The sequence below is a fragment of the Scyliorhinus torazame genome, chromosome 11 (genome assembly GCF_047496885.1).
Source record: "Scyliorhinus torazame isolate Kashiwa2021f chromosome 11, sScyTor2.1, whole genome shotgun sequence".
NCBI classification, from domain to species: domain Eukaryota; kingdom Metazoa; phylum Chordata; class Chondrichthyes; order Carcharhiniformes; family Scyliorhinidae; genus Scyliorhinus; species Scyliorhinus torazame.
The window spans coordinates 223,021,766-223,049,529 of record NC_092717.1 but is presented as its reverse complement, the minus strand read 5'-3'; the positions used below and the strand labels follow the sequence as shown (position 1 = coordinate 223,049,529).

General features: G+C 54.0%; 1 protein-coding gene across 1 annotated transcript in view; it reads left to right on the top strand.

Annotated features, from left to right (window-relative positions):
* Positions 1 to 5,829: 5,829 nt before the first annotated feature.
* The window catches only part of LOC140385809 (acetyl-coenzyme A synthetase, cytoplasmic-like), a 313,536-nt gene continuing 291,601 nt past the window's right edge, over positions 5,830 to 27,764 (top strand). Inside the window, exon 1 of the mRNA XM_072468356.1 lies at positions 5,830 to 5,980. Within this exon, the coding sequence (XP_072324457.1) occupies positions 5,851 to 5,980 (130 nt within the window). The 5' untranslated portion in view covers positions 5,830 to 5,850. The remainder of the gene's footprint in view (positions 5,981 to 27,764) is intronic.

Here is a 27,764-nt window from a genome sequence, read left to right as displayed (position 1 = left end):
TAGCACCATCACCTGGAGAGGTGGCGACACAATAGAATATAGTCCGGAGGAAGTTTCCCTAGGAGTTTTCAACATTGACACTGGATCCCAAGAAGTCTCATGGCATCAGGTCAAACATGGGCCAGGAAATGCCGACTGATTACAACCTATTTCACCCCTCCTCTCCTCAGCAGTACTCCTCCATGTTGTAAACCACTTGGAGGAAGCATTGAGGCTGGCCAAGGCACAGAATGTACTCTGGGTGGGAGACTTCAATGTCCATCACTAAGAGTGGCTCGGTAGCACCACTACTGACCGAGTTGGCAAAGTCCTAAAGGACATCGCTGCTCGACTGGATCTGTGGCTGGTGGTGAGGGAACAACCAAGAGGGAAAAGGCCTGCTTGACCTTGTCCTCACCAACCTGCCAACCGCAGATCCGTCTGTCCATGACAATATCGGTAGGAGTGGCCACTGCATAGTCTTGGTGGAGACATAGAACCGTCTTTACATTGAGGGTGCCCTCCATTCTGCTGCGTGGCAGTATTGCCATGCTAATTTGGATAAACTTCGAACAGATCTGGCAACTCAAAACTGGGCAGCCATGAAGTGCTTTGGGTCAATTGTACTCAACCACAATCTGTATCCTCATGGCATATCCCCCATTCTACCATTACCATCAAGCCAGGGCATCAACCCTGGCTCAATGAAGAGTGCAGGAGCAGCACCGGGCACACTGAAAAATGAGGTGTCAACCTGGTGAAGAAACAACATAGGACTACTTGCCAAACATCATAGGCAGCAGGTAATAGACAGAGTTAAGCGATTCCACAACCAATCTATCAAGTCTGAGCTCTGCAGTCCTGCCACATCCAGCTGTGAATGGTGAACAATTAAGCAACTCACTGGAGGAGGAGGTTCCACAAATATGCCCACCCTCAGTTATGGGGAAGCGCCACAAATCAGTGCAAAAGACGACGTTGAAGTATTTGCAACACTCTTCAGCCAGAAGTGTCGAGTCGATGATCCACCTCAGCCTCCTCCTGATGCCAGTCCACAGCCCGTTAGATTTACTCCACATGATACCAGGAAATGGCTGAAAGCAGTGGATACCACAAAGACTACTGACCGTGACAACATTCTGTAATAGTACTGAAGACCTGTGCTCCGGAACAAGCTGTGCCCTTAGCCAAGCTGTTCCAGTACAGCTTGGGGAGGCAGTGGTGTAGTGGTATTTTCACTGAGATAGCAATCCAGACACCGAGGGCAATACTGTAGAGAACTGGGTTTGTATTCCACCATGGCAGTTGATGAAATGCGAATTTAATGAAAGTCTAATGTCAATTTCTAGTGTCAATTCTTATAAAAACCCATCTGGTCCACTAATGTCCTTTAGGGAGGGAAATCTGTCGTCCTTACCTGGTCTGGCCTACATGTGACTCTAGACCCACAGCAATGCGGTTGTCTCTTAACTGCCCTCACAAATGGCCTAGCAAACCACTCAGTTCAAGGGCAATTAGTGATGATCAATAAATGCTGGCTCAGACATTGATGCCCACATCCCATAAATAAATAAAGCTACAACATTGGTGATGTGTAAAATTGCCCAGGTGTATCCTATCCTCAAAAAGCAGGACAAAGACAACTGCCCCATCAATCTACTCTCGATCAGCGTCAACAGTGCTATCAAGCAACCCTTACTCAGAAACAACCTGCTCACTGACACAGTTTGGGTTCCGCCAGGGTCCCTCAGCTCCTGACCTTGTTACAGCTTTGGTTCAAACATGGACAAAAGAGCTCAATGCCAGATGTGAGATGAGAGTGACTGCCTTTGACATCAAGGCAGCATTTGACTGAGTATGGCATCAAGGAGCCCTAGCTAAACTGGAGTCAATGGGAATCCGGGGTGGGGGCGGGGGGGGGGGGGGGGGGGTCTTACCCCTGTTGAAGCCACACCTGACACAAAGGAAGATGATTGTGATGTTTGGGGGTCAATTATCTTAGTCCCAAGACATCACTGCAAGAGTTCCTCAGGCTAGTTTCCTAGGTCCAGCCATCTTTCACCAATTCCCTTCTCAAGGGTCCTACCCGAGCTGAGGTATCACTGGAGCTGAATGCATATTTATCAGGAAAAAAAGATTCTGCAAAGGCTCATTTTATAAAATGCCATTCAAAAATAAAACTCAAGTATTATCCTACCCATGGCATCGCTGTCTGCATTTAGTCCAATTAGTGAATAAGAACTTTGGGCTGTGGGGATCTCCAAGGCTTTCTCCTGGAAATGCTTATGTATGGATGTCGGCTTTGAATAGGCTTGCGTTTTGAAGGGATACCCTTTATGATGAATGCTCTGGGTTCACAGCAAGCATTATTACTTGGATGAAAATGTATGAGAGGGTAGCCGATACTAATGGAATTATAAATGAGTAATGCATTCAATGCTTCATGTCAGAAGGGGGGGAAATGAGAGAATTAGAAGGGTGGAATGATCGCTAAGACTGGGGTTCCACCCTGGTATGCTATAGAATTGAGCGTGCACAGCAAAGCAACTTGATACAATGACCTGGGCTAGCCAACATGTGGTTGATTCATTAAACCTTTTTGTTATGAAGTGTTTTTATTGGGTTTTCACATTTTGTGTTTCACAACTCTTATGTTACACTTTACATAACCTCACCGATAAAGAAAAAAATGAGCAAGAAATAAACGGAGCTAAAAAGACAGGCAGATGTCAGTACAGATGTTTACATACAATTGCTTTCCCCCCTTTGGTCGGCGTACCTTTGTTGCAATTCCTAGTTTGGCTCAGGCGTGTATTTACAGATGTCTATCTACAGTTTTGGTCCCTGGTCCCTCTCGTTTTCCTTGCATGTCTTCCTATGAACAGATCTTGGAACAAGGTGGTGAATGGCTTCCACAGAATCCGACGCTTAGGTGGAAAATTTTATTTTCTCCAGTTCGAGAAACTTCTCCGGGACAGCCAGTCTGCAGCCTTGTGTGGTGCTGCCGATCACCAGCCGAGCAGGATTCTCCGGCAGCGATCAGGGAGGCATAGGTTAAGGCATCAGATCCCCCTCCCCATAAAGAGTTCTGGCTGCTCTGAGATCCCGAAGACCACCATGTTTAGGCATGGCTACCCCCTCACTCCCACAACCCTGGACATTGCCTCAAAGAAGGTTTTCCAGTATTTGACACAGCTGGGGCAGGCCCAAACCATGTGGCTGGGCCTCCCTGGCACCGTTCACATTTGGCCTCCACCTCCGGAAAGAACCTACTCACTCGGGTTCTGGTTAGATGCATTCTGTGCACTACCTTTAGCTGCATCAGGCTCAGCCCTGCACCTGGAGATGAAGTTCGCCCTGTGCAGTACTTCGATCCAGAGTCCTCCCCTCATTTCTATTCCTCGTTCCTCCTCACATTTTTCCCTTGTCTCGTCCAGGGGGGAGTGTACCTCCTCCAAGAGTTGGCCACATACAGGTCACCACAGTTTCCCACCCCTATGTCGCCCGCGTCCAGCAGTTCTTCGACTAACGAATGTCCTGGTACCTGGGGTACGTCATTGTTTCCTGACGGAGGAAGTTTTTGACCTGTATGTGTCTTAGCTTGTTCCCTTTTGGCAATTGGAATCTCTCCGTGAGTTACCCCAGGGTCGCTACTCTATCGTCCGTGTACACGTCCCTAAATATCAGTGTCTCCTCATCCTGTCTCCACCTTTTGAACGTGGCGTCCATCATTGCGGGAGCAAACCTATGGTTGTAGCAGATGGAGGTCATGGTGGACATTTCGGTTAAGTCGAAGTATTGCCTCATTTGGTACCACATCTGGAGCATGGCTACTACCATTGGGCTTCTCGAGTGCTTTGTCGAGGGCGATGGAAGGGCGGTTGTGACTAGGGCTTGGAGGGACGTTCCTATGCAGGAATTCTCCTCCATCTTCACCCATTCTGCTTTCAGTTCCTTCACCCATCTCCTCACTTTCTGCTGTGTCCGCCCAGTGGTAGAACTGTAGGTTTGGGAGGGCCAGGCCTCCCATGTTTCTTTTCCTTTGTAGGATCCTTTTTTGGAACCTTGGGTTCTCTCCCAAAGTTAATCAAAGAAACTAGAACTGGGCAATAAACTCGGCCGTGCTAATGTTGATCACTGGCGGAGAACACACTTTCTTAAAAAGCGTATTCTGCGAATCTTGAAAAATAAGATTAATATGATATAAATTGATTGATTTGTATGTCATTGCAACTCCTACAATCTCAATATCTTCTCACTTTCCTGAATAAACCCATATTTTTCTTCTCATATCAGTTGAGGTGTGCCTTCTGACCGAACCCACTCTCTGCTGTTTCTGAACATAAGGAATTTAATTTCCTTTCCCATAAATTGGACCCATCCATTTTAAATGATTTGTTGCAACAGGGCAGCACGGTGGCACAGTGGTTAACACTGCTGCCTCACAGCATCAGGGACCTGGGTTCGATTCTGACTGTGAGTCACTGTCTGTGCGGAGTCTGCATGTTCTCCCCGTGTCTGCGTGGGTTTCCTTCGGGTGCTCCGGTTTCCTCCCACACTCCAGTGATGGGCCTAGGTAGGGTGTTCTTTCGAAGTGTCAGCGCAGACTCAATGGGCCTAATGGGCTCTTTCTGCACAGAAGGGATTCTATGATTCTATGAACAGCGGTGATTGCAGACACCGGTGTCAGTGTTTCTTTGTCTGCTCACATTGTGTTTCTCAAACATTGAACATCTTTGGCTGGCTTAGCACACTGGGCTAAATAGCTGGCGTTTAAAGCAGACCAAGGCAGGCCAGCAGCATGGTTCAATTCCCGTACCAGCCTCCCCGAACAGGCGCCGGAATGTGGCAACTAGGGGCTTTTCACAGTAACTTCATTGAAGCCTACTTGTGACAATAAGCGATTTTCATTTCATTTCGTCTTTTAAAGCTGTAACTCATCCGTCTCTGAATGTTTTGTCAGAGGTCAAAGGATTTCCCTTCTGCATGGAGATTCTGGAGCAGGAGCCTTGCAGATCATGAGCATCCACATGTTTTAGGCTCTGTACAAGGCGAGGCGCACTGCTTGTAAATGCCAGAGGAAATGGCGGCACAGTGGTTAGCACTGCTGCATCACAGTGCCAGAGTCCCTGGTTCAATTCCGACCTCAGGTGTCAGTGTGTGGAGTTTGCACTGTCTCCCCGTGTCTGCGTGGGTTTCCTCCGGGTGCTCTGGTTTTCTCCCACAGTCCAAAGATGCGCAGGTTAGGTGAATCGGCCATGCCAAGCCGCCGCTTAGTGTCTGAAGGTTAGTGAGGTTATGGGGATAGGGTGGGGACTGGGCCTGGCTCTTTCGGGGGTTGGTTCAGACGCGATGGGCCTCCTTTTGCACTGTAAGGATTCTATGATACCTATTCGGAGTGCTCAAATATATTAAAAAAACGAACATGCTGATAGAAATTTCTGTCTACCTGGTTTTGCAGCTTGATTGCTTAACAGTTTGCTTTCCAAGCTTGCGATTGGCCCAGACCAATCTTCAGACCACATCACCACACAACTGGTGGGTGATACTAACCCACCTCAGAGAAGATATTGGGAGCCCTACCAAATTAACCATAAAATAAAGGGGCCATCATATTACTCAGTTTGCATTTAGCAACATTATGCAACGTCTGTAATAAAATGTATCTGAAGCGATAAAGAGCTCTGCATTTGTGTGATTAGGACAGAACTTTTCTTGTGTTTGATATGAACCAGTCCTTTGACATTGCGTGCGGTGAGAGTGGGCTAGTCTGTCAGGTATACAGGGCGGAGTCTGGGGGAGCTTGTGGGTATTTTTCCTGTGCTGCTGAATACAGCTGCTGCAGGAGAGGTTCCCATTCAGCAGATCAGCATGACTTCCGAAAGAGTTTCTCTGAGAAAGTTGGTGTACCACCCCGACCCAACTATGCAACCAAACGCTCACGTACCAGATTTTGAAACGTACAGACAGCTACATAAGAAATCAATTGAAAACCCAGAAGGTATAGTATTTTATTCTAAGAGTTCAAAAACGAGTTGACCCGAAATCCAATTTGGGCATCAAGATTTAACCGTCTTTCTGCTGGGACTCCTCGCCCCAGCCTGATGTTGAGGTGTTTGCTGACTCCGGCTACTTCAGCTGATGTTTTCTGTGTCTCTCCTGCTTGCGGCAGGTTTAAACAAACTTGCTTCAAACATCAGAGACTTCCGTCTCTTTTTATACAGGCTGTGTTCTGCGCTGAGGCAAAGCAGTTTGTTCCAGCCTTCACCTGCCACAGCCCCCGTAAAGCTCTGAAATTCCCTCCCCTAAACCCCTCTGGAATTCCCACCCTAAACCCCTCTGGAATTCCCACCCTAAACCCCTCTGGAACTCCCCCCTAAACCCCTCTGGAATTCCCCCCTAAGCCCCTCTGGAATCACCTCCCAAAGCGCCCTGGAATTCCCTCTCTAAACCCCCCTGGAATTCCCTCTCTAAACCCCCCTGGAATTCCCCCTCTAAACCCCTCTGGAATTCCCCCTCTAAACCCCTCTGTAATCCCCTCCCCAAAACCGCTCTGGAATTCCCTCCCAAACGCCCCTGGAATCCCTTCCCCTAAACCCCTCTGGAATCCCCTCCCAAACCCACCTGGAATCCCCTCCCCTAAACCCCTCTGGAATTCCCCCTCTAAACCCCTCTGTAATCCCCTCCCCAAAACCGCTCTGGAATCCCCTCCCAAACGCCCCTGGAATCCCCTCCCCTAAACCCCTCTGGAATCCCCTCCCAACCCTCCCTGGAACCCCCTCCCCTAAACCCCTCTGGAATCCCCTCCCAAACCCACCTGGAATCCCCTCCCCTAAACCCCTCTGGAATCACCTCCCCTAAACCCCTCTGGAATCCCCTCCCCTAAACCCGCCCGGAATTCCCTCTCTAAACCCCTCTGGAATGCCCTCCCAAACCCCCCTGGAATTCCCCCTCTAAACTCCTCTGGAATGCCCTCCCAAACCCCTCTGGAATTCCCCCTCCAAACCCCTCTGGAATTCCCTCCCTACCTCATACCTCTTCCGCCAAACTTTTCATCAGCTGGCTTCATAGCTCCGCAATGCCTAATATTGTTTGACATTGGGACGGCCGTATCTCACTGGCGGCGCTATATAAATGCAAGTTGCAAAAGTATTTGGTAGCTGTTTCTTTTGCAATTTAACTTCAGGGTTGACGTTTTTGATCAATGTTACTCTCTGCAACATCACTGGGTGGTGACAGACGATAACGAGCATTCTTGTTGGCCTATTCAGCTTCAAATCCCCTCCTCCCGTTGCAACGCCCACTCTATAGATTCATAGCAGGGAAGGAAGCCTTTCAGCCTGCCATGTCTGTGCTGTTCCCCCCTCCCTCAAGGAACAATCCTCCTCGTGCCACACCCTTGTCTTTTCCCGGTAACCTTGCACATTTTTCCTTTTCAGATAATGATCCAGTTCCCTTTGGGATGCCTCGATTGGCCCTGCCTCCAGCACACTCTCAGGCAGCAGCACCCCAAACCCTCATCACTCGCTGCTGAAGTCCTTTCCTCCTGTCATCATTGCTTCTTTTGCCACAATGACCTGAAATCTGTGCCCCCCCCCCCCGCCCTTCTCGATCCTCCCACCAATCGGAACAGTTTCTCCCTAATCTACTCTGTCCCAGACTCCTCATGATTTTGAATACCAACAATCACATTTTGAATAATCAAATCTCCTCTCAACCTTCTCCTCGCCAAGGACAACAACCCAGCTTCTCCAAACCATGGACATAACTTACGTTCCACATCCCTTTCACCTTTCTCCTTCACATCTTTTCTAAAGTGTGAAACCCAGAATTGGACACCATGGACTGGACTCTCTGGTCGCCGACGCCGAAATCCCGTTCGGTGATCGGCCGGAGAATCACAGTTCCTGACCCAATTGGGGGCGATGCTCCGCCCCATCCAAAGCGGCGTACTCGATGGCCTCAGGACATTGCCTGAGGCCTGCACCCGATGCTCCGCCCCCGACCGGCCGAGTTCCCGACGGCATCGGTCGCGCGTAGTCTCACCCGTCGGGAACTCGGCATGGCGGCTGCAGACTCAGTCCAGTGCCGCCACAGGCGGGAGAGGGCCGATCCGCAGGCAGGGGGGGCATTATCAGCGGCTGGGGGCACTGTTGGGGGGTGGTCTGGGGCGCGTGAGATGGCCAAAGGGGGGACTATTTCGCCGACCGGGTCCGCGAGCAGCCGGCGCCATGTAGCACGCGTGGCCACAGACCCGCCAATTCTCCGACCATATTGGCAGCTAGAGCCGGGTGCTCTACACTGCCGGCATGCTAGCCGCTGGCCAAACGGAGGATCGGTGGCCGTTTTCCGCCATTTCTTCTGTCGTAAAACGCCACAGATCCCACGCCGGCATGGGGACAAAGCCTCAAAATCGGAGCATCCAGCCCAATATTCCTGTTGAGGTTGAAGCTGTGCGTGCTGCAGCTCAACATAACCTCCTTGCTTTTGTACTCTGTGTCCCTATTGATAAAGCTCAGGATACTGAATGCTTTATTCACCGCGTTCTCAACCAGTCCTGCCACCTTCAATGATTTAAGCACATTTGCACGCAGGTCCACTGCTCCTGCACCCCGTTAAGAATAGTACCCTTTATATTACATTGTCTCTCCACATTCTGTCAAAATGAATCACTTCGCACGCTTGCCTGCCCCTGTCCTTTTGAAGCTGTCCACTATCCACACATGGTGCACAATACTTTCAAGTTTTGCACCAACTGCAAATTTTGCAGTGGTTCTCTGTACACCAACGTCTAGGTTATATAATATATATCAGGAAGAGCAGGGGTCCTAATGCCAGTCCTTGGCGAGCTCCACTACAAACCTTACCCCAGTTTGTAAAATAACTGTTCACCATTAATCTCTTGCCCATCACTTGATCAATTTTGTATTGTTGCTACTGCCCCTTTTATTCAATCAGCTCTGACTTTGCTCACAAATTAGTCTTGCAGCACTTCTTTTTAAAAAAATGTTTTCAAGTACCCAATTCATTTTTTCCCATTAAGGGGCAATTTAGCGTGGCCAATCCACCTACACTGCTCATCTTTGGGTTGTGGGGGCAAAACCCACACAAACACAGGGAGAATGTGCAAACTCCACACGGACAGTGACTCAGAGTCGGGATCGAACCTGGGACCTCGGCGCGTTGAGGCAGCAGTGCTGATCATTCATCATATGAAGTTGAATTGGTGCCAAATTGATCTCTCCTTTGGTTCAGTGGTAGCCCGCTCACCCTTGGGCAGAATATTGTCCTAGACTTGAATTTGGAATCCAGGTTGGAAGGTATGTGCAGTGCTGCACAAAGCCATATTTCGGATTAGGACCCACCTGCCCGCTCAGGTGAATGTAAAAGATCCCGTGGCGCTAGTTTGAAGCACATCAGAGTTCACCTGGGTGACTTGGCCAATATTTATCCCTTAATTAATATGTAAAAAAAACCTATTTGGACATGTTGCTGTCTGTGGGATCCTGCTGTACAGCAATAGGCTGTCGATTTTCTCGAAATGATGGCAGTAACGATGGGTGGAATGTTCTGAAAAAATTACAAAGTGTCACTTTCAGTGAGAAAATCGGTGCGATTCCGCCAGCCTGGCATCTGATCCGGATCCCAATCATCAGGCACCCAGAAGAATTTTTTTTCCCATTTGGAAAACGAAACACCTGAGGCGCGAAGCATCTGATTCGCCCAGCCGGGGAGGGGGTCTTCTGAGCATTTAAACGGCTCCACAGCACTCACTCTCAATCAAGCCAGGAGGATGGCAGCGAGGAAACCAGCTCCTCGATTCACATAGGAGGGCCATCACCCATATGCTGGATGCCATGGAGGGCTACAATATACCCTCGAGCTGGCGGGAGGCCCTGACGAATCCTGTCTGGAAGACGGTTGCTGTCCTGGTCAGTGCCAGCAGCCTGGCCAAGAGGACGGGAGTGCAATGAAGGCAAAAGATGTATGGCTTCCTCCGATCAGCCAGGGTAAGTGCACCCCGTCTCCTCTCTGCACTCCACCCTTCCGTCACCCACCCAGAATATCACCCACCTCGCTGGGTCCCGACTTCCTACAAACCTCCTCAAACCCCCCAGCTCTCCTCATCAGAACCCCTCCTTGCTTACGTGCAATGCCCACAATTGCCAGCCGCCTTGGATATCTGACCCACCAAGCGGCCAGCTCACATCATTCCCATTTGTGTGCCTACAGGAGAAGCTCCCCCAAAACCGACGTGAACGGAAGAAGATGGACAGTGGGATGCTGGAGCTGAGGATCCTGACTCTGTACGATGAGAGAGCCCTGGAGCTCACAGGATAGGAGCAGGAGTGGGCCTGTGCTGACAGTGAGGTGGGCCTGTGCTGAGAGTGAGGTGGGCCTGTGGGGGAAAAGTGAGGAGCCACTGCAAATTCATCCAGATGATCAGTCTCAAGTGAGTTCTGTGAAGTCCAACCCCTTGGCCAGGCCATGTACTAAAACCATGTCCCTTGCCTTTCAGGAACATAACCCAAAGAGCCTGGCCCATCCACCAACAGTGTCCCACCGCCCACCCTCGACACCATCTTGGAGGAGAACACGGATGAGGAGTCACGGATATCACCCACACCGTCCACCACCCACCTCGGTGGGTGAACTTAACAGGCAGGCTTCTGGTTCACTACATTGCTTCTGATGCACATCAGGTAGAGGCAGGAATGTCCCAGGGATCGGAGAGACGGACGTCTGCTGGATGCCAGGATTCAGCTGTGCCCCAGCCAGATGCCGTGCCTCTGAACACGCTCGTCCCTCAGCTGCTAGAGATGGAGCCAGGAATACCAGGAGGGGTTGTCAGTGATACTCCTGCAACTGCAAGGAGGAATGGAGGAGCCCCAAAGCCTTCAGTCACATGAGGTGGTGCCGGCAATGCGTGGCACTCAGGCCAACACTGCAAGGGTGACGTCCACAATGGGAATCCTGGGTCAAGAGGTCAGATCCCATGACAGGAAAACTCTGAAGCGTGGCTCAGTCCCTGAGCTTCACGACTGTGCGCTTCAATTGCATGGTGCAAACAATGGTGAATCTCCAGGACTGGCAGCACCATTGACGTTGAAAATTCTGCAGCTCATTCCCGCTGCTCCTCCATCCCAGGCAGTAACCTAGGAGCCACGAGCACTGGAAGGGATGAAGATCCTCTGGAGCACATCCCAGGAGACCCTGGAAGTGACCAGCGAATGTGAATCTCCCCTTCCTGAAACTGCTACACCTCAGACACAACGGGCAGACACGGCAACACCATTGCCACCCGCGTGTAGACTGGGGCTCTCCAGGTCCTGACACTCCAGAGGTTGCTCACCAATGGCATCTTGGGCAACAGGACGTGGAAGGCAGTAGGCTGCCTCCACCTCTGATGTGCATCCTGGGAATACACCTAGAAATAGTGGGAGGGTACGGAAGTCAAAGAATGTCCAAAAAGGTTAGGAGGGGTTATTGGGTTACGGGGATAGGGTGGAAATGAGGGTTTAAGTGGGTCGGTGCAGACTCGATGGGCCAAATGGCCTCCTTCTACACTGTATGTTCTATAGCGTGGGCACGGGTGAATTAGGCACAGGTTGGGGGCATTCTCACTTGTTAAATCTGGACATGTTAATGAATAAACTATTATTGTTCTTCGCCACCTTAATGTCTCACATTCTTTAACCCTCCTCCAACTTGGGTAGCACATCACCCTATTAGGACACTGGTGTTCTCACTGGCCCTCCCTGACCACCACGCGATTAGGACCTCTCCGTGTGAATGCTTCGTTTGCAGTGATAGGACTCAGGCATGTTTCAGTGAACCCGATACCTTCGCTCCTAATTCCCCTCCAGAGCGAAGGGACAAAGGAATGTAGGGCAGAACCTCACTCAGACATGAGCCGGGGAGTCAGCGTACTTTCAGCAGGCAGACACGAGTCAGACATAAGCAGTAGCTGAGGAGAATCACAGATCATTCCTCATTGCGAGTCATCATCACCCTCCGGCATTCACTGGGTGTGGTAGTCACCACTGATGTATTATACTGTATATATATGGGTTTTACGGTAAGGCCCCTGTACTACAGGTACGGGGGTAGATCCCTGCCTGCTGGCTCCGCCCAATAGGCGGAGTGTAAATATGTGTGCTCTCCGTACAGCAGCCATTCCGTCAGCTGCTGTAGGAGGTCACACATCTCTGTGTCATAAAGCCTCGATTACATTCTACTCTCGTCTCGTCGTAATTGATAGTGCATCAGTGGGTAGCAGGCACTCATGGACTCCCCAGACCCAGCACCCTGGCGTGTAATCTTCACCCCATTGCAGAGGGGTCACAACATCCTGTGGGGAGCGGGGGATGGTGTTGGGGGGTGGGGGGGGGGGGGTGTTACGGGTGCATGTTGTCAACATCAAGCTAATCCTATTCCATGAAACAGAAGGCGATGGAGTAATTTCTAGCCCTCCTGCCCATGCACAACCTCGTCCCCGCCGGGTCTCCATCCTCAGGATCCTCAGTGGGCTCTTCCTTGACTCCCTCCTCAACGTCCTCTTCATCAGAGGACAGATGTCGCTCCTTGAGTTCTTTCTCAGGAAGGCCGCCGCCCTGCTGCAGAGCCAAATTATGTCGGGCACAGCAGACCACCACAAAGTGGGAGGCCCTCTGGGGGCTGTATTGGAGGGCCCCACTGGACCTGTTGAGGTAATGGAACCTCACCTTTAGGAGGCAGACGCACTGCTCGATTACAGATTGGGTAGCACTGTGAGCATCATTGTACCTGCTGTGGTCTCTGGCTCCACACTGGCATCATCAGCCAAGACCTGAGTGGATATCCCTTGTCCCCAATGAGCCATCACTGCAGCCTGAGGTGACCCTTAGAGATGCCAGTAATTGCCATTGACCGAGGATGTAACTATCATGCACCCTCCCTGGAAAACAGGCGCACATGTGCATGAATCATATTTGGGGTCACACATCAGCTGTACATTGAGGATGTAGACCTCTTCCAGTTTCTGAAGGGGACTCTCTGGTGCCACAGGGCATGAAGAGCGACATGGGTGCAGTCGATCACCCCCTGTGCCTGTGGCAGACCAGTTATGTTGACAAAGCCCATGCCCCTCTCATCTTGCCGGGCCTGGTCCAGATCGAAATGTAGAAAGTCCAAACCCGAGCATAAAGTACATCCATGGCATCATGGATGCACTTATGGGCAATGCTTGTGATATGCTACTACATAGGTTCCCCCATGGAGGTCCTCCGATAAGGTCGGAGACTGGCTGCTTCCAGGTCCAGTAGGCCAATGGGTGAGGGAGGTAATGACGTTCACTGGCTGCAACAACAACTTCACTCCCTCCTTCTAATGCTTGGCAGAAATCCGATCAATATTGGTATGGAGCCAGTGGAGCTGGCCATTCTTATCACAGCACTGGAGGGGCACAGACTCCAGCAGCAGTGTGTGGCGGCATTCAGGGGAGACCCTGCAGAACAAGACCAGAGGGCCACAGGGCAGGCTCAGGGGCCAGTGGCCACACCAATCATACAGGGAGCACAAAGGCACAGACGGAGGCCAAGGGTGTACAGGACTCATGTTTCCTTCATGGAGCTCTCAGATAACATGTACTGTAGAAGACTCCGTCTCACCAGGCAGACTGTGCCTGGAACTACCCCATAGCGTAAAAATTGAAGGTTGCCGTGACCTTGATGGCCACAGGGAGTGTGTGTCCTCCGACGCCACATGGCACCAAGTCTGCATGGATGTGGCACAGTACCGCACAGTCACAGCTCAGGACTGGCCCCGGCCTTTGCCGTTGCCCAGTTAGACTTGCTCCCGTCTGGTTCTCCCCTCCCTCATGCTCTCACACTGGGGGGGTCTGACAAGAGGGTGATATGCTCACAGATACTCAGTGGCCAGGATCAACTGGATGGTGAAATCCGCCTGGGGGTGGGGCTGTGGGGGGGAGGGTGGGGGTGGGGGGGGAGCGGGGAATGGATCTTGACCGGCAGGCAGTGGGGTCCGGCACAGAAGCGGGACCCCCAATGCCTCTTCTTCCCGTGCAAGAAAGCATTGGACCCTGAGTGCTCACCCCATTCCTTGGCCGGGATTCTCCAAGAATGTGGCTAAGTGTTGACGCTGGCGTAAACACCAGAGTGTTTCACGCCAGCGTCAACTGGCCTCTTGGCCCAGCGACTCCGTGGTTCACAGGGGGCCAGCACGGCGGCGGAGTGCTCCGCTCTGCTCCAGCTGCCGTACGTGGCCCTGCACTGCTGGCGCAGGTCCTGCTGGCGTGGGTCCTGCTGGTGCGGCAACATGGCGGAGCCACACAGCGGGCCGTTGCGGAAGAAGGTAGGCCCCTCCCAGAACGCGCCCGCCAATCGGTGGCCCCCCCGGAGACTGATCCCTCCGCCCCCCCCACCGCAGCTGCGACGCCGAGCTCCCGCCGGGTGAATCCATACATGAACCATGTCATTGGGAACTCGGCCGGCCGACCGCGGAGAATCGCGGCGGCGGCCTCTTTCAACGGCCCCCGACCGGCACCGCGTTGACGCGCATGCGCGACTGGCGCCGATTCTCCGATAGGTGGAGACGGGGGGGGGGCGGGGGGGGGGGGGGTGGTGGTGGTGGTGAGGAGGGCTGGGGTGGAGTCCAGCTCCCTGTTCTTGAACACACATTGCATCTATTTCAGCTAAACAAAACAAGTGACAGCAATTGCTGGTTTATTCCTCAGGGCTGCCTCAGGTCTTGACCAATCGGAGCCAAGCTGCCTGGTTTAAATTTCCTATCAATGCTCAACCGTTAACTGGTGTATTTTCCGTGGTGATGCCTCTACCAGACAGAATCCACTTTCTAACCAATCAGCACTCTCTTCTCATACCGTATAAAGATGTTGGCCGGGATTCTCTGATCCCGCGGCAGATTGGAGAATCGCCGGGGGTGGGGGGGCGCGAGAACCCCATGCCGCTCCGACGCCGGGCCGCCAATTCTCCGGCGACCGGAGAATCGCACCAATCGCGCCCGCGCGGTGGCAGCCCCATGGCGATTTTTCGCACTCGAAGGGCCGAGAGCCCGCTATGTCCCTCTGGCGTGGGTTACGTTTGGTCCCACCCGGCGGGACTTCGGAGTTCTGGCTGCGGGGGCCATCCTGGTGGGGGGCGGAGATATCTGACTCCGGGGGGAGCTCCATGGTGGCCAGGACCATGATCGGTGGCTACCGATCGACGGGTGGGCTAATTCCGGGTGAGGCCTATGTTCCTCCCCGCCGGACCCTTGTATGCTCCGCCATATTGCCCGGGGCTGGCACGGGGACGGCAACCCACACTGGCCGTGGTGCGCATGCGCCAGCTTCCGAGCACGCAGCACTCCGCCGTCGTACTAGCCCGCGAAGAAGGGGTGAATGCCTGGGCCTGGAGGCCTGTTGACGCTGGCGTCGCTCGCGCCGGTTTTGACGCCGGCGTCAACACTTGGCTGGGATTTTGGAGAATCCGAGCCGTTGTTTCCCAGATATTGGCATTCTTTATTATTCCTTTATCATAGAATCTCTACAGTGCAGAAGGAGACCATTCAGCCCATCGAGTCTTAATCGACCCTCTGAAAGAGCCCTACCCTATCCCCATGACCCAGTAACCCCACCTAACCTTTTGGACACTAAAGGGCAATTTAGGATGGCCAATCCACCTAACCTGCACATCTTTGGACTGTGGGAGGAAACCGGAGCACCCGGAGGAAACTCACGCAGACACAGGGAGAAAGTGCATCCTCCGCACAGACAGTCACCCGAGGCCGGAATTGAACCTGGGACCCTGGTACTGTGAGGCAGCAGTGCTAACTACTGTGCCACCGTGCCGCCCCTTGCAATTGTCCTGATGAGTGCCAGATGAAAAGCTTCGACAAAATGCCTGTTTTCAGCAATACTAGTTTGTTTCGGTGTAATCTCTGATTTATCTTTTCCATATCACCTTAAATTTTATTTACTCTTGTGCTATCACCCGTCAGATCCCACATTTCAAGAGCAAAAATGCCTAAGTTTTCCAGTTTTTTCTCATAACGAAGAATGTTAATATTTAGGAATCGGCATCAATTCTTATCTGCACTGCAACCAAATCTTGAATGTCTCCATTGTGGTTAATAGATTAGAATCCTTTGCTGTGCTAAAGGTGTGTGCCCGGTACACTGTGATCAAGAATTCACTGACTTGCATTTTACTCTTAGCTATGTAGATTGAAGCTTCTTATTGACTGCACATATTTCATATTGAACCTACTAAGACCTGAATGGGGAGAAAATGAACCTCTCTATGTGTCCTTCCTTCCTATGTTTCCTTCCAAAGTCCAAAGGTGTGCAGGTTAAGTAGATTGGCCATGCTGAATTGCCCCTTAGTGTCCAAAGATTAGGGGTCATGGAGAAAGGGCGGGGGAGTGGGCCAAGGTAGGGTGCACTTTCAGAGGGTCGGTGCACACATGGTGGGCCTCCTTCCGCACTGTAGGGACTCTATCCTATTCTATGGATGAGGGGAGCTTATGCTGTACATGCTACCTCAGCAGCTTAATCAGAGGTCCTCAAAGGAACTGATAGAGGCCATTCCATTGCTTGTCCTGGTTCCACAAAAATACTGTGGGCTATTGATAACCTATCCTGTCCACTTTGTCTCCGCCAGACCCTAACTATGTCCTGCCCAATCAGAACCAGTCAGATTGGCCACTGCAAGGCGATGCCCCGTTAGTGTCAGATTCATTGCAAACTCACTGATTCATTGCAAACTAAGCTCGGAGCCCAATTTTCCTGACGTCATTGGAATTCTGCTGCCCATTTTGTTCTGGAAACTGGCACAAGTTGAACATCTGCTTCTAGGTCTTTTTGAACTTCATCTTGAGCTATTTCAAGATTTATAGAATACGTGTTCCTCAGCAGTTGTCTGAGATATTTTGTCCAATTTATTCTGCAATCTTTGAGCTGCATTCTGATGACATTCTAATTTAAGAATGGATGATTGTGACGTAATCAATACATCCTTATTGATCTTTAAATTATTATTTAATATGAAGCAACTACAGTTATTCGACGTGGGATAATGGTTAAAATCTCTTTGATGGCTAAATGGGTAAGAACAAGTTCAATGTGGTATACCTATGTAACTGGAGAGTCGATTTAATTCCCTGATCTGACCTTAGTTAGTTTAAAGTTGGCCAGCCACATAGAAGCATAGGACTTAGCAGCATGAGCAGGCCATTCTGCCCTTCTAGCCTGCTCCGCCATTCAATAGGATTTTGTCTATCTGGTTGTGATCTCAACTCCACTTTTCTGTCTGCCCCTCAAAACCTTTGACTCCCTGTCTATCAAAAATCGGTCGAACTCAGCCTTGAATAAATTCAATGACCTGGCCTCCACTGCTCCCTGGGGAAGGGAATTCCACTAATTAATATTCTCTGAGAGAAACAGATTCTCCTCATCTCTGTCTTAAATGGTAGATCTTAAACAGTGTCTCTGAACTCTAGTCTCTCCTGCAAACATTCTCCAGGTATCCACCTCATCCAGTCCTCCGGGTATCAACCCCACCCAGTCCCCTCAGCATCTTGTATGTTTCAATAAGATCATGGGCCGGATCCTCCAGCTTCCCAGCTGCATGTCTCTTGGTGGCGGCAAGAGGCACGTGTTACCCTGGTGTCGGGAATCTCTGCTCCCACCATCGTCAATGGGAATTCCCATTGAAGCCACACCACGTTACCAGGAAACCCCTGCCAGCAGGATCCGAGAATCCCGCCGCAAACGAATGGTTGGACAATTCCGGTCCGCGTCTCATTCCATTAAACTCTAATGGTTTTAAGCCCTATTTGTTCAACCTTTCATCATAAGATAAGCCGCTCATCCCACGAATGCGCCAAGTGAACCTTCTCTGAACTGCTTCCAATGCAAAAATATCATTTTTCAAATAAAGAGACCTTATGATGGACATCTTGGCCGGGGTTCTCTCTTCTGGGGACCAAGTCCCCACGCCGGCGGGAGAACCGGCGCCAACCCCTGCGGCGTCAACAGCCCCCGAAAGTGCGGAATTCTCTGCACTTTCGGGGGCTAGGTGTACGCCAGAGGGGTTGGCGTTGCTCCAGCGAGTTCGTGCATGGGCCGAAGGGCCGGCATGATCTTGTGCATGCGTGGAACTGCTGGTGTGGTTCCGTGCATGCGCAGACCGGCTGGTGTATTTTGGCGCATGCAGGGGGGGGTTCTCTTCTCCGTGCCGGCCATGGGAGCCGATGCGGAAGGAAGATGTGCCCCCATGGAACAGGCCCGCCCGCCGATTGGTGGGCCCCGATTGCGGGCCAGGCTACCGCGCCCCCCCCCCCCGGGGGTCTGATCCCCCCCACGCCCCCCCCCCCCCCCGAGAACCGCCCCCGCCGACTTACCTGCCAGGTCCCGCTGGTAGTTGAGTTCAGTGATTCACGCGGGACTACAGCTGCAGTAAAACCTCCTTACTTTTATATTCCATTGCCCTTGCAAATAACGGCAATGTTCCATTTGTCTTAATCACTTACTGCGCCTGAATACTCACATTTTGCGATTCAAGTACCACGACACCCAGATCCCTCTGTAATACTGAGTTCTGTGATCTCTCCCCATATAAAAAATACACTGTTTTTCTAATCTTCCTGTCAGAGTGGACAAGTTCACATTTTCCTACAGTATACTCCAGCTGCTGAATTTGTGTCCCTTCACTGAGCCTATCTAAGCAGACTCTCCACTTTATCATGAGAACTTACTTTCCTATCCACGTGCAGGATCGGCGACATAGTGCAGAAAAACAACCTCCAGAAATTCTCCAACTTCGGGCAGGACCAGGACGTATGTACGTGATTGGCCAGACCCCTCCCACACCGCTCGCAAGTGTTCCCCACCAACTCTTCCTCAACTTCGCCAGGTGTGCTCTATGTATCAACCCCAGTCTCGCACATGAGGCTGAGGCATTCACCCTCCGCAGCACCTCGGACCACAACCCCTCCTCCAGCGCCCACCCCAGCTGCTCTTCCCACTTAGCCTTAACCCCCTTCAACGGCGCCATATCCTCCTTCAAAATCCGCCCGTAGATCGCTGAGATGACTCTCCGCCTCCAGCCCCATCACCGACAGCACCCTCTCCAACGCGAGGAGAGCGGGTCAACCGGAAAAGCCGGGAATCCTGCACCTGCATGTACCTAAAGGCCTCGCCTCGTGGAATTCCAAACCTCCCCGTCAACTCTTCCAAACTCACAAACCGAACTGCCTTTCTAGAAATAAGTCCTTCATTTCCATCACCCCTGCTCCTCCCATCCTTGAAACCTAACATCCAGCCTCACCGGCTCAAACACATGATTCCCTTGGATCTGCATCAGCTTTGACCCTGCTCCTAACCTGGAGTGCTGCCGAAATTGCCTCTGTATCTTCCACATGGCTACCACCACGGGACTCCCCGAATATTTCCCTGTTGCCAGTGGCTGCAACCCTGACCCCTTACGAGAGCCTGCCTCCAACTTCACCCACAAAGCCTCCTGCTCCCTGCTCCAGCACCGCACCTTCTCAGCGCTTGCCGCCCAATAATAATACAACAGGTTTGGAAGGACCAGGCCCCCTGACTGCCATCCTCTCTGAAGCACCTTCTCCAGAATCCTTGCTGCTACACCTGCCCCGACAAACGACAAAATCAACCGGTTCACCAGCATAAAGAACGCTTTTGGCAAAAGGACCGGTAGCTCTCTATTGCCTGACCCGGCCTGCCAATGTCCCATTTCAACAAGTCCGCCTTGACTCTACCCACCAGGCTAATGAAATTCAATTGACGGAGCCGGGCCCAGTCTCGAGCCACCCGCACCTCCAAATACCTAAAGTGGGCAGTTGCCATCTGAAACGGCCCCCCTAAACCAGCTCCTGTCCCTGGAGAAGACACCAAAACACTCTCATTCTTTTCCAGATTCAGTTTATAACCTGAAAAAACCCTGAATTTCCAGAGCAGTCCCAATATATCTGCCACCATAGAACTCGGGTTGGAGATGTACAACAACAAATCATCGGCATACAAAGACACTCTATGCTCCACCCATCCCCCTCACTATCCCCTTCCACTTATCCGAGCACCTCAGCGCAATGGCTAAGGGCTCTATCGGTAGCACAAACAAAAGGGGGAACATGGGTCACCCCTGCTTCATTCTCCTATGTAACCCGAATTCACCACATTCGTGAGCACACTCGCCTTCGTTCCTTATATAACAATTTGACCCACACCACAAAGTTAGGCCCCATTCCAAACCTCTCCAACACCGCAAACAAGTAACTCCACTCTACACAGCCAAATGCCTTCTCCGCATCCAGCACCACAACTACCTCCGACTCTCTTCCTTCTGCTGGAGAGAGCACCATGTTTAACAAACACCGCACGAACAAAGACAACTGCCTACTTTTTACAAACCCCGCCTGATCTTCTCCAATCACCTGAGAGAGGCACTCTTCCAACCAAAGCGGTAACACCGTGGCAAAATCTTAGCATCCACATTTAGCAGAGATATTGGCCTAGACGACCCACACTCCATCGGGCCCTTATCCTTTTTCAATAACAGTGAAATGGATGCCTGTCTCATCGTCTCCGAGAATGCCTCCTTATCCACAGCACCTTGAAACATCTTCAACAGTGACGCCAGCATATCCAAAAATATTTAATAAAACTCAACCGGGAACCCACCTTGCCCCAGTGTCCTGCCCGCTTGCATCTTCCCTATCGCCACCGGAACTTCCTTAATCCCCACTGACTCGTCCCCCGGGGACAATATTTTATAAAACTCCTCAAATGAAATGAAATGAAAATGGCTTATTGTCGCAAGTAGGCTTCAAATCAAGTTACTGTGAAAAGCCCCTAGTCGCCACATTCCGGTGCCTTGATCCGTCGTTGCGAGAGCCGCAGTTCTGGTGGTGATTCAGGCGTCGGTTCGGTCTTCGGTGACTCCGGGAGTGTGTCGACCTCATCTTCATCCCCGGGTGGGACCAGGGGAGGACGGATCGTCCTGGAGCGGGGGCTGTGGTGGGGTGCGCTGGGGGGAGGGAGGGTGGCGCCGGGGCAGCGGGGGGGGGGGAAACCCAGCTGGCGCCAGGTCGCTGAGACTGTGTCTTGGCGGCCGTCGGGATACGCTATGTATAACTATGCAGTATATACAACACAACAGTGGTGACTACCACATTCACCCCCTTTCTGCCGCTGTGACCTTTCTCCATGTCCTCCAGATTCTGCCGCTGTGACCTTTCTCCATGTCCTCCAGATTCTGCCGCTGTGACCTTTCTCCATGTCCTCCAGATTCTGCCGCTGTGACCTTTCTCCAGGTTCACCAGATTCTGCCGCTGTGACCTTTCTCCATGTCCTCCAGATTCTGCCGCTGTGACCTTTCTCCAGGTTCACCAGATTCTGCCGCTGTGACCTTTCTCCATGTCCTCCAGATTCTGCCGCTGTGACCTTTCTCCAGGTCCTCCAGATTCTGCCGCTGTGACCTTTCTCCAGGTTCTCAGTGAAGCCCCACCCTGCACCGCAAATCAGACCCCTCCCCCCGCACTGCAAATCAGACCCACCCCGCACCGCAAATCAGACCCCTCCCCCCGCACTGCAAATCAGACCCACCCCGCACCGCAAATCAGACCCCTCCCCCCGCACTGCAAATCAGACCCACCCCGCACCGCAAATCAGAACCCATCCCGCACCGCAAATCAGACCCCTCCCCCCGCACTGCAAATCAGACCCCCCCCCCCGCACTGCAAATCAGACCCCCCCCCCGCACTGCAAATCAGAACCCATCCCGCACCGCAAATCAGACCCACCCCGCACCGCAAATCAGACCCCTCCCCCCGCACTGCAAATCAGACCCCCCCCCCGCACTGCAAATCAGACCCCCCCCCCGCACTGCAAATCAGACCCACCCCGCACCGCAAATCAGAACCCATCCCGCACCGCAAATCATACCCCACCCCCGCACTGCAAATCAGACCCCCCCCCCGGACCGCAAATCAGACCCCACCCTGCACCGCAAATCAGACCCCACCCTGCACCGCAAATCAGACCCCACCCTGCACCGCAAATCAGACCCCACCCTGCACCGCAAATCAGACCCCAACCCTGCACCACAAATCAGACCCCACCCCCGCACAGCAAATCAGACCCCACCCCGCACCGCAAATCTGACCCACCCCGCACCGCAAATCAGACCCACCCGCACCGCAAATCAGACCCCCCCGCACCGCAAATCAGACCCACCCGCACCGCAAATCAGACCCCCCCGCACTGCAAATCAGACCCCATCCTGCACCGCAAATAAGACCCCACCCCTGCACCGCAAATCAGACCCCACCCTGCACCGCAAATCAGACCCCACCCCTGCACCGCAAATCAGACCCACCGTGCAACGCAAATCAGACCCCACCCTGCACCGCAAATCAGACCCCACCCTGCACCGCAAATAAGACCCCACCCCTGCACCGCAAATCAGACCCCACCTCTGCACCGCAAATCAGACCCCCCGCCGCACCGCAAATCAGACCACACCCTGCACCGCAAATCAGACCCCACCCTGCACCGCAAATCAGACCACACCCTGCACCGCAAATCAGACCCCACCCCTGCACGGCAAATCAGACCCCATCCTGCACCGCAAATCAGACACCACCCCTGCACCGCAAATCAGACCCCACCCCTGCAACGCAAATCAGACCCCACCCCTGCAACGCAAATCAGACCCCACCCTGCACCGCAAATCAGACCACACCCTGCACCGCAAATCAGACCCCACCCCTGCACCGCAAATCAGACCACACCCAGCACCGCAAATCAGACCACACCTCTGCACCGCAAATCAGACCACACCCTGCACCGCAAATCAGACCCCACCCTGCACCGCAAATCAGACGCTACCCTACACCACAAATCAGACCGCACCCTGCACCGCAAATCAGACCACACCCTGCAAAGCAAATCAGACCCCACCCCTGCACCGCAAATCAGACCCCACCTCTGCACCGCAAATCAGACCCACCGTGCAACGCATATCAGACCCCACCCTGCACCGCAAATCAGACCCCACCCCTGCACCGCAAATCAGACCCCACCCTGCACCGCAAATCAGACGCCACCCTGCACCGCGAATCAGACCCCACCACTGCACCGCAAATCAGACCCCACCCTGCACCGCAAATCAGACCCCACCCTGCACCGCAAATCAGACCCCACCCTGCACCGTAGATCAGACCCCACCCCTGCACCGCAAATCAGACCCCACCCTGCACCGCAAATCAGACCCCTCCTCTGCACTGCAAATCAGACCCCGCCCTGCACCGCAAATCAGACCACACCCTGCACCGCAAATCAGACCCCACCCTGCACCGCAAATCAGACCCCTCCTCTGCACCGCAAATCAGACCCAACCTCTGCACCGCAAATCAGACCCCACCCCTGCACCGCAAATCAGACCCCACCTCTGCACCGCAAATCAGACCCACCGTGCAACGCATATCAGACCCCACCCTGCACCGCAAATCAGACCCCACCCCTGCACCGCAAATCAGACCCCACCCTGCACCGCAAATCAGACCCCGCCCTGCACCGCAAATCAGACCACACCCTGCACCGCAAATCAGACCCCACCCTGCACCGCAAATCAGACCCCTCCTCTGCACCGCAAATCAGACCCAACCTCTGCACCGCAAATCAGACCCCACCCCTGCACCGCAAATCAGACCCCACCTCTGCACCGCAAATCAGACCCACCGTGCAACGCATATCAGACCCCACCCTGCACCGCAAATCAGACCCCACCCCTGCACCGCAAATGAGACCCCACCCTGCACCGCAAATCAGACGCCACCCTGCACCGCGAATCAGACCCCACCACTGCACCGCAAATCAGACCCCACCCTGCACCGCAAATCAGACCCCACCCTGCACCGCAAATCAGACCCCACCCTGCACCGTAGATCAGACCCCACCCCTGCACCGCAAATCAGACCCCACCCTGCACCGCAAATCAGACCCCTCCTCTGCACTGCAAATCAGACCCCGCCCTGCACCGCAAATCAGACCACACCCTGCACCGCAAATCAGACCCCACCCTGCACCGCAAATCAGACCCCTCCTCTGCACCGCAAATCAGACCCAACCTCTGCACCGCAAATCAGACCCCACCCTGCACCGTAAATCAGACCCCACCCCTGCACCGCAAATCAGACCCCACCCCTCCTCCACAAATCAGACCCCACCCTGCACCGCATATCAGACCCAACCTGCCCCGCAAATCAGACCCCACCCCTCCTCCACAAATCAGACCCCACCCTGCACCACAAATCAGACCGCACCCTGCACCGCAAATCAGACCCCACCCTGCACCGCAAAGCAGACCCCACCCAGGCACCGAAAATCAGACCGCACCCTGCACCGCAAATCAGACCCGACCCTGCACCGCAAATCAGACCCCACCCAGGCACCGAAAATCAGACCGCACCCTGCACCGCAAATCAGACCCATCCCCTGCACCGAAAATCAGACCGCACCCTGCACCGCAAATCAGACCCCACCCTGCACCGCAAATCAGACCCCACCCTGCACCGCAAAACAGACCCCATCCTGCACCGAAAATAACACCCCACCGTTGCACCGCAAATCAGACCCCACCCCTGCACCGCAAATCAGACCCCACACTGCACCGCAAATCAGACCCCACCCTGCACCGCGAATCAGACCCCACCCTGCACCGCAAATCAGACCCCACCATGCACCACAAATCAGACCCCACCCCGGCACCGCAAATCAGACCCCGCCCTGCACCGCAAATCAGACCCCACCCTGCACCGCAAATCAGACCCCACCCCGGCACCGCAAATCAGACCCCGCCCTGCACCGCAAATCAGACCCCACCCTGCACCGCAAATCAGACCCTACCCTACACCGCAAATCAGACCCCACCCCTACACCGCAAATCAGACCCCACCACTGCACCGCAAATCAGACCCCACCCTGCACCGCAAATCAGACCCCAAAGCTGCACCGCAAATCAGACCCCACCCCTGCACCGCAAATCAGGCCCCCCCGGTCCGCAAATCAGACCCCACCCCTGCACCGCAAATCAGACCCCACACCTGCACCGCAAATCAGACCCCACCCTGCACCGCAAATCAAACCCCACCCCTGCACCGCAAATCAGACCCCACCCTGCATCGCAAATCAGACCCCACCCTGCATCGCAAATCAGACCCCACCTCTGCACTACATATCAGGCCCACCCCTGCACTGCAAATCAGACCCCCCACCGCACCGCAAATCAGACCCCACCCCTGCACCGCAAATCAGACCCCACCCTGCACCGCAAATCAGACCACACCCTGCACCGCAAATCAGACCCCACCCCTGCACCGCAAATCAGACCCCACCCCTGCAACGCAAATCAGACCCCACCCTGCACCGCAAATCAGATCCCACCCTGCACCGCAAATCAGACCCCACCCCTGCACCGCAAATCAGACCACACCCCTGCACCGCAAATCAGACCCCACCCCTGCAACGCAAATCAGACCCCACCCTGCACCGCAAATCAGACCCCAACCCTGCACCGCAAATCAGACCCCACCCCTGCAACGCAAATCAGACCCCACCCCTGCACCGCAAATCAGACCCCATCCTGCACCGCAAATCAGACCCCACCCTGCACCGCAAATCAGACCCCACCCTGCACCGTAGATCAGACCCCACCCCTGCACCGCAAATCAGACCCCACCCTGCACCGCAAATCAGACCCCTCCTCTGCACTGCAAATCAGACCCCACCCTGCACCGCAAATCAGACCCCACCCTGCAGCGCAAATCAGACCCCACCCTGCACCGCAAATCAGACCCCTCCTCTGCACCGCAAATCAGACCCAACCTCTGCACCGCAAATCAGACCCCACCCTGCACCGCAAATCAGACCCCACCCCTGCACCGCAAATCAGACCCCACCCCTCCTCCACAAACCAGACCCCACCCTGCACCGCATTTCAGACCCCACCCTGCCCCGCAAATCAGACCCCACCCCTCCTCCACAAATCAGACCCCACCCTGCACCACAAATCAGACCCCACCCAGCACCGCAAATCAGACCTCACCCTGCACCGCAAATCAGACCCCACCCCTGCACCGCAAATCAGACCCCACCCAGGCACCGCAAATCAGACCCCACCCTGCACCGCAAATCAGACCCCACCCTGCACCACAAATCAGACCCCACCCAGGCACCGCAAATCAGACCCCACCCTGCACCGCAAATCAGACCCCACCCTGCACCGCAAATCAGACCCCACCCCTGCACCGCAAATCAGACTCCACCCCTGCAACGCAAATCAGACCCCACCCTGCACCGCAAATCAGACCCCACCCCTGCACCGCAAATCAGACCCCACCCCTGCACCGCAAATCAGACCCCACCCCTGCAACGCAAATCAGACCCCACCCTGCACCGCAAATCAGACCCCAACCCTGCACCGCAAATCAGACCCCACCCCTGCAACGCAAATCAGACCCCACCCCTGCACCGCAAATCAGACCCCATCCTGCACCGCAAATCAGACCCCACCCCTGCACCGCAAATCAGACCCCACCCTGCAACGCATATCAGACCCCCCCTGCACCGCAAATCAGACCCAACCTCTGCACCGCAAATCAGACCCCACCCCTGCACCACAAATCAGACCCCACCCTGCACCGCAAATCAGACTCCACCCCTGCACCGCAAATCAGACCCCACGCTGCACCGCAAATCAGACCCCACCCCTGCACCGCAAATCAGACCCCACCCTGCACCGCAAATCAGACCCCACCCCTGCACCGCAAATCAGACCCCACCCTGCACCGCAAATCAGACCCCACCCCTGCACCGCAAATCAGACCCCACCACTGCACCGCAAATCAGACCCCACCCCTGCACCGCAAATCAGGCCCACCCGGTCCGCAAATCAGACCCCACCCCTGCACCGCAAATCAGATCCCACCCTGCACCGCAAAACAGACCCCACCCTGCACCGCAAATCAGACCCCACCCCTGCACCGCAATTCAGACCCAACCCTGCATCGCAAATCAGACCCCACCCTGCACCGCAAATCAGACCCCACCCCTGCACTGCAAATCAGGCCCACCCCTGCACCGCAAATCAGACCCCCCGCCGCACCGCAAATCAGACCCCACCCCTGCACCGCAAATCAGACCCCACCCTGCACCGCAAATCAGACCCCACCCTGCACCGCAAATCAGACCCCACCCCTGCACCGCAAATCAGACCCCACCCCAGTAACGCAAATCAGACCCCACCCTGCACCGCAAATCAGACCCCACCCCTGCACCGCAAATCAGACCCCAACCCTGCACCGCAAATCAGACCCCACCCCTGCAACGCAAGTCAGACCCCACCCTGCACCGCAAATCAGACCCCAACCCTGCACCGCAAATCAGACCCCACCCCTGCAACGCAAATCAGACCCCACCCCTGCACCGCAAATCAGACCCCATCCTGCACCGCAAATCAGACCCCACCCTGCACCGCATATCAGACCCCACCCTGCACCGCAAATCAGACCCCACCCCTGCACTGCAAATCAGGCCCACCCCAGCACCGCAAATCAGAACCCCCACCGCACCGCAAATCAGACCCCACCCCTGCACCGCAAATCAGACCCCACCCTGCACCGCAAATCAGACCCCACCCTGCACCGCAAATCAAACCCCACCCCTGCACCGCAAATCAGACCCCACCCCTGCAACGCAAATCA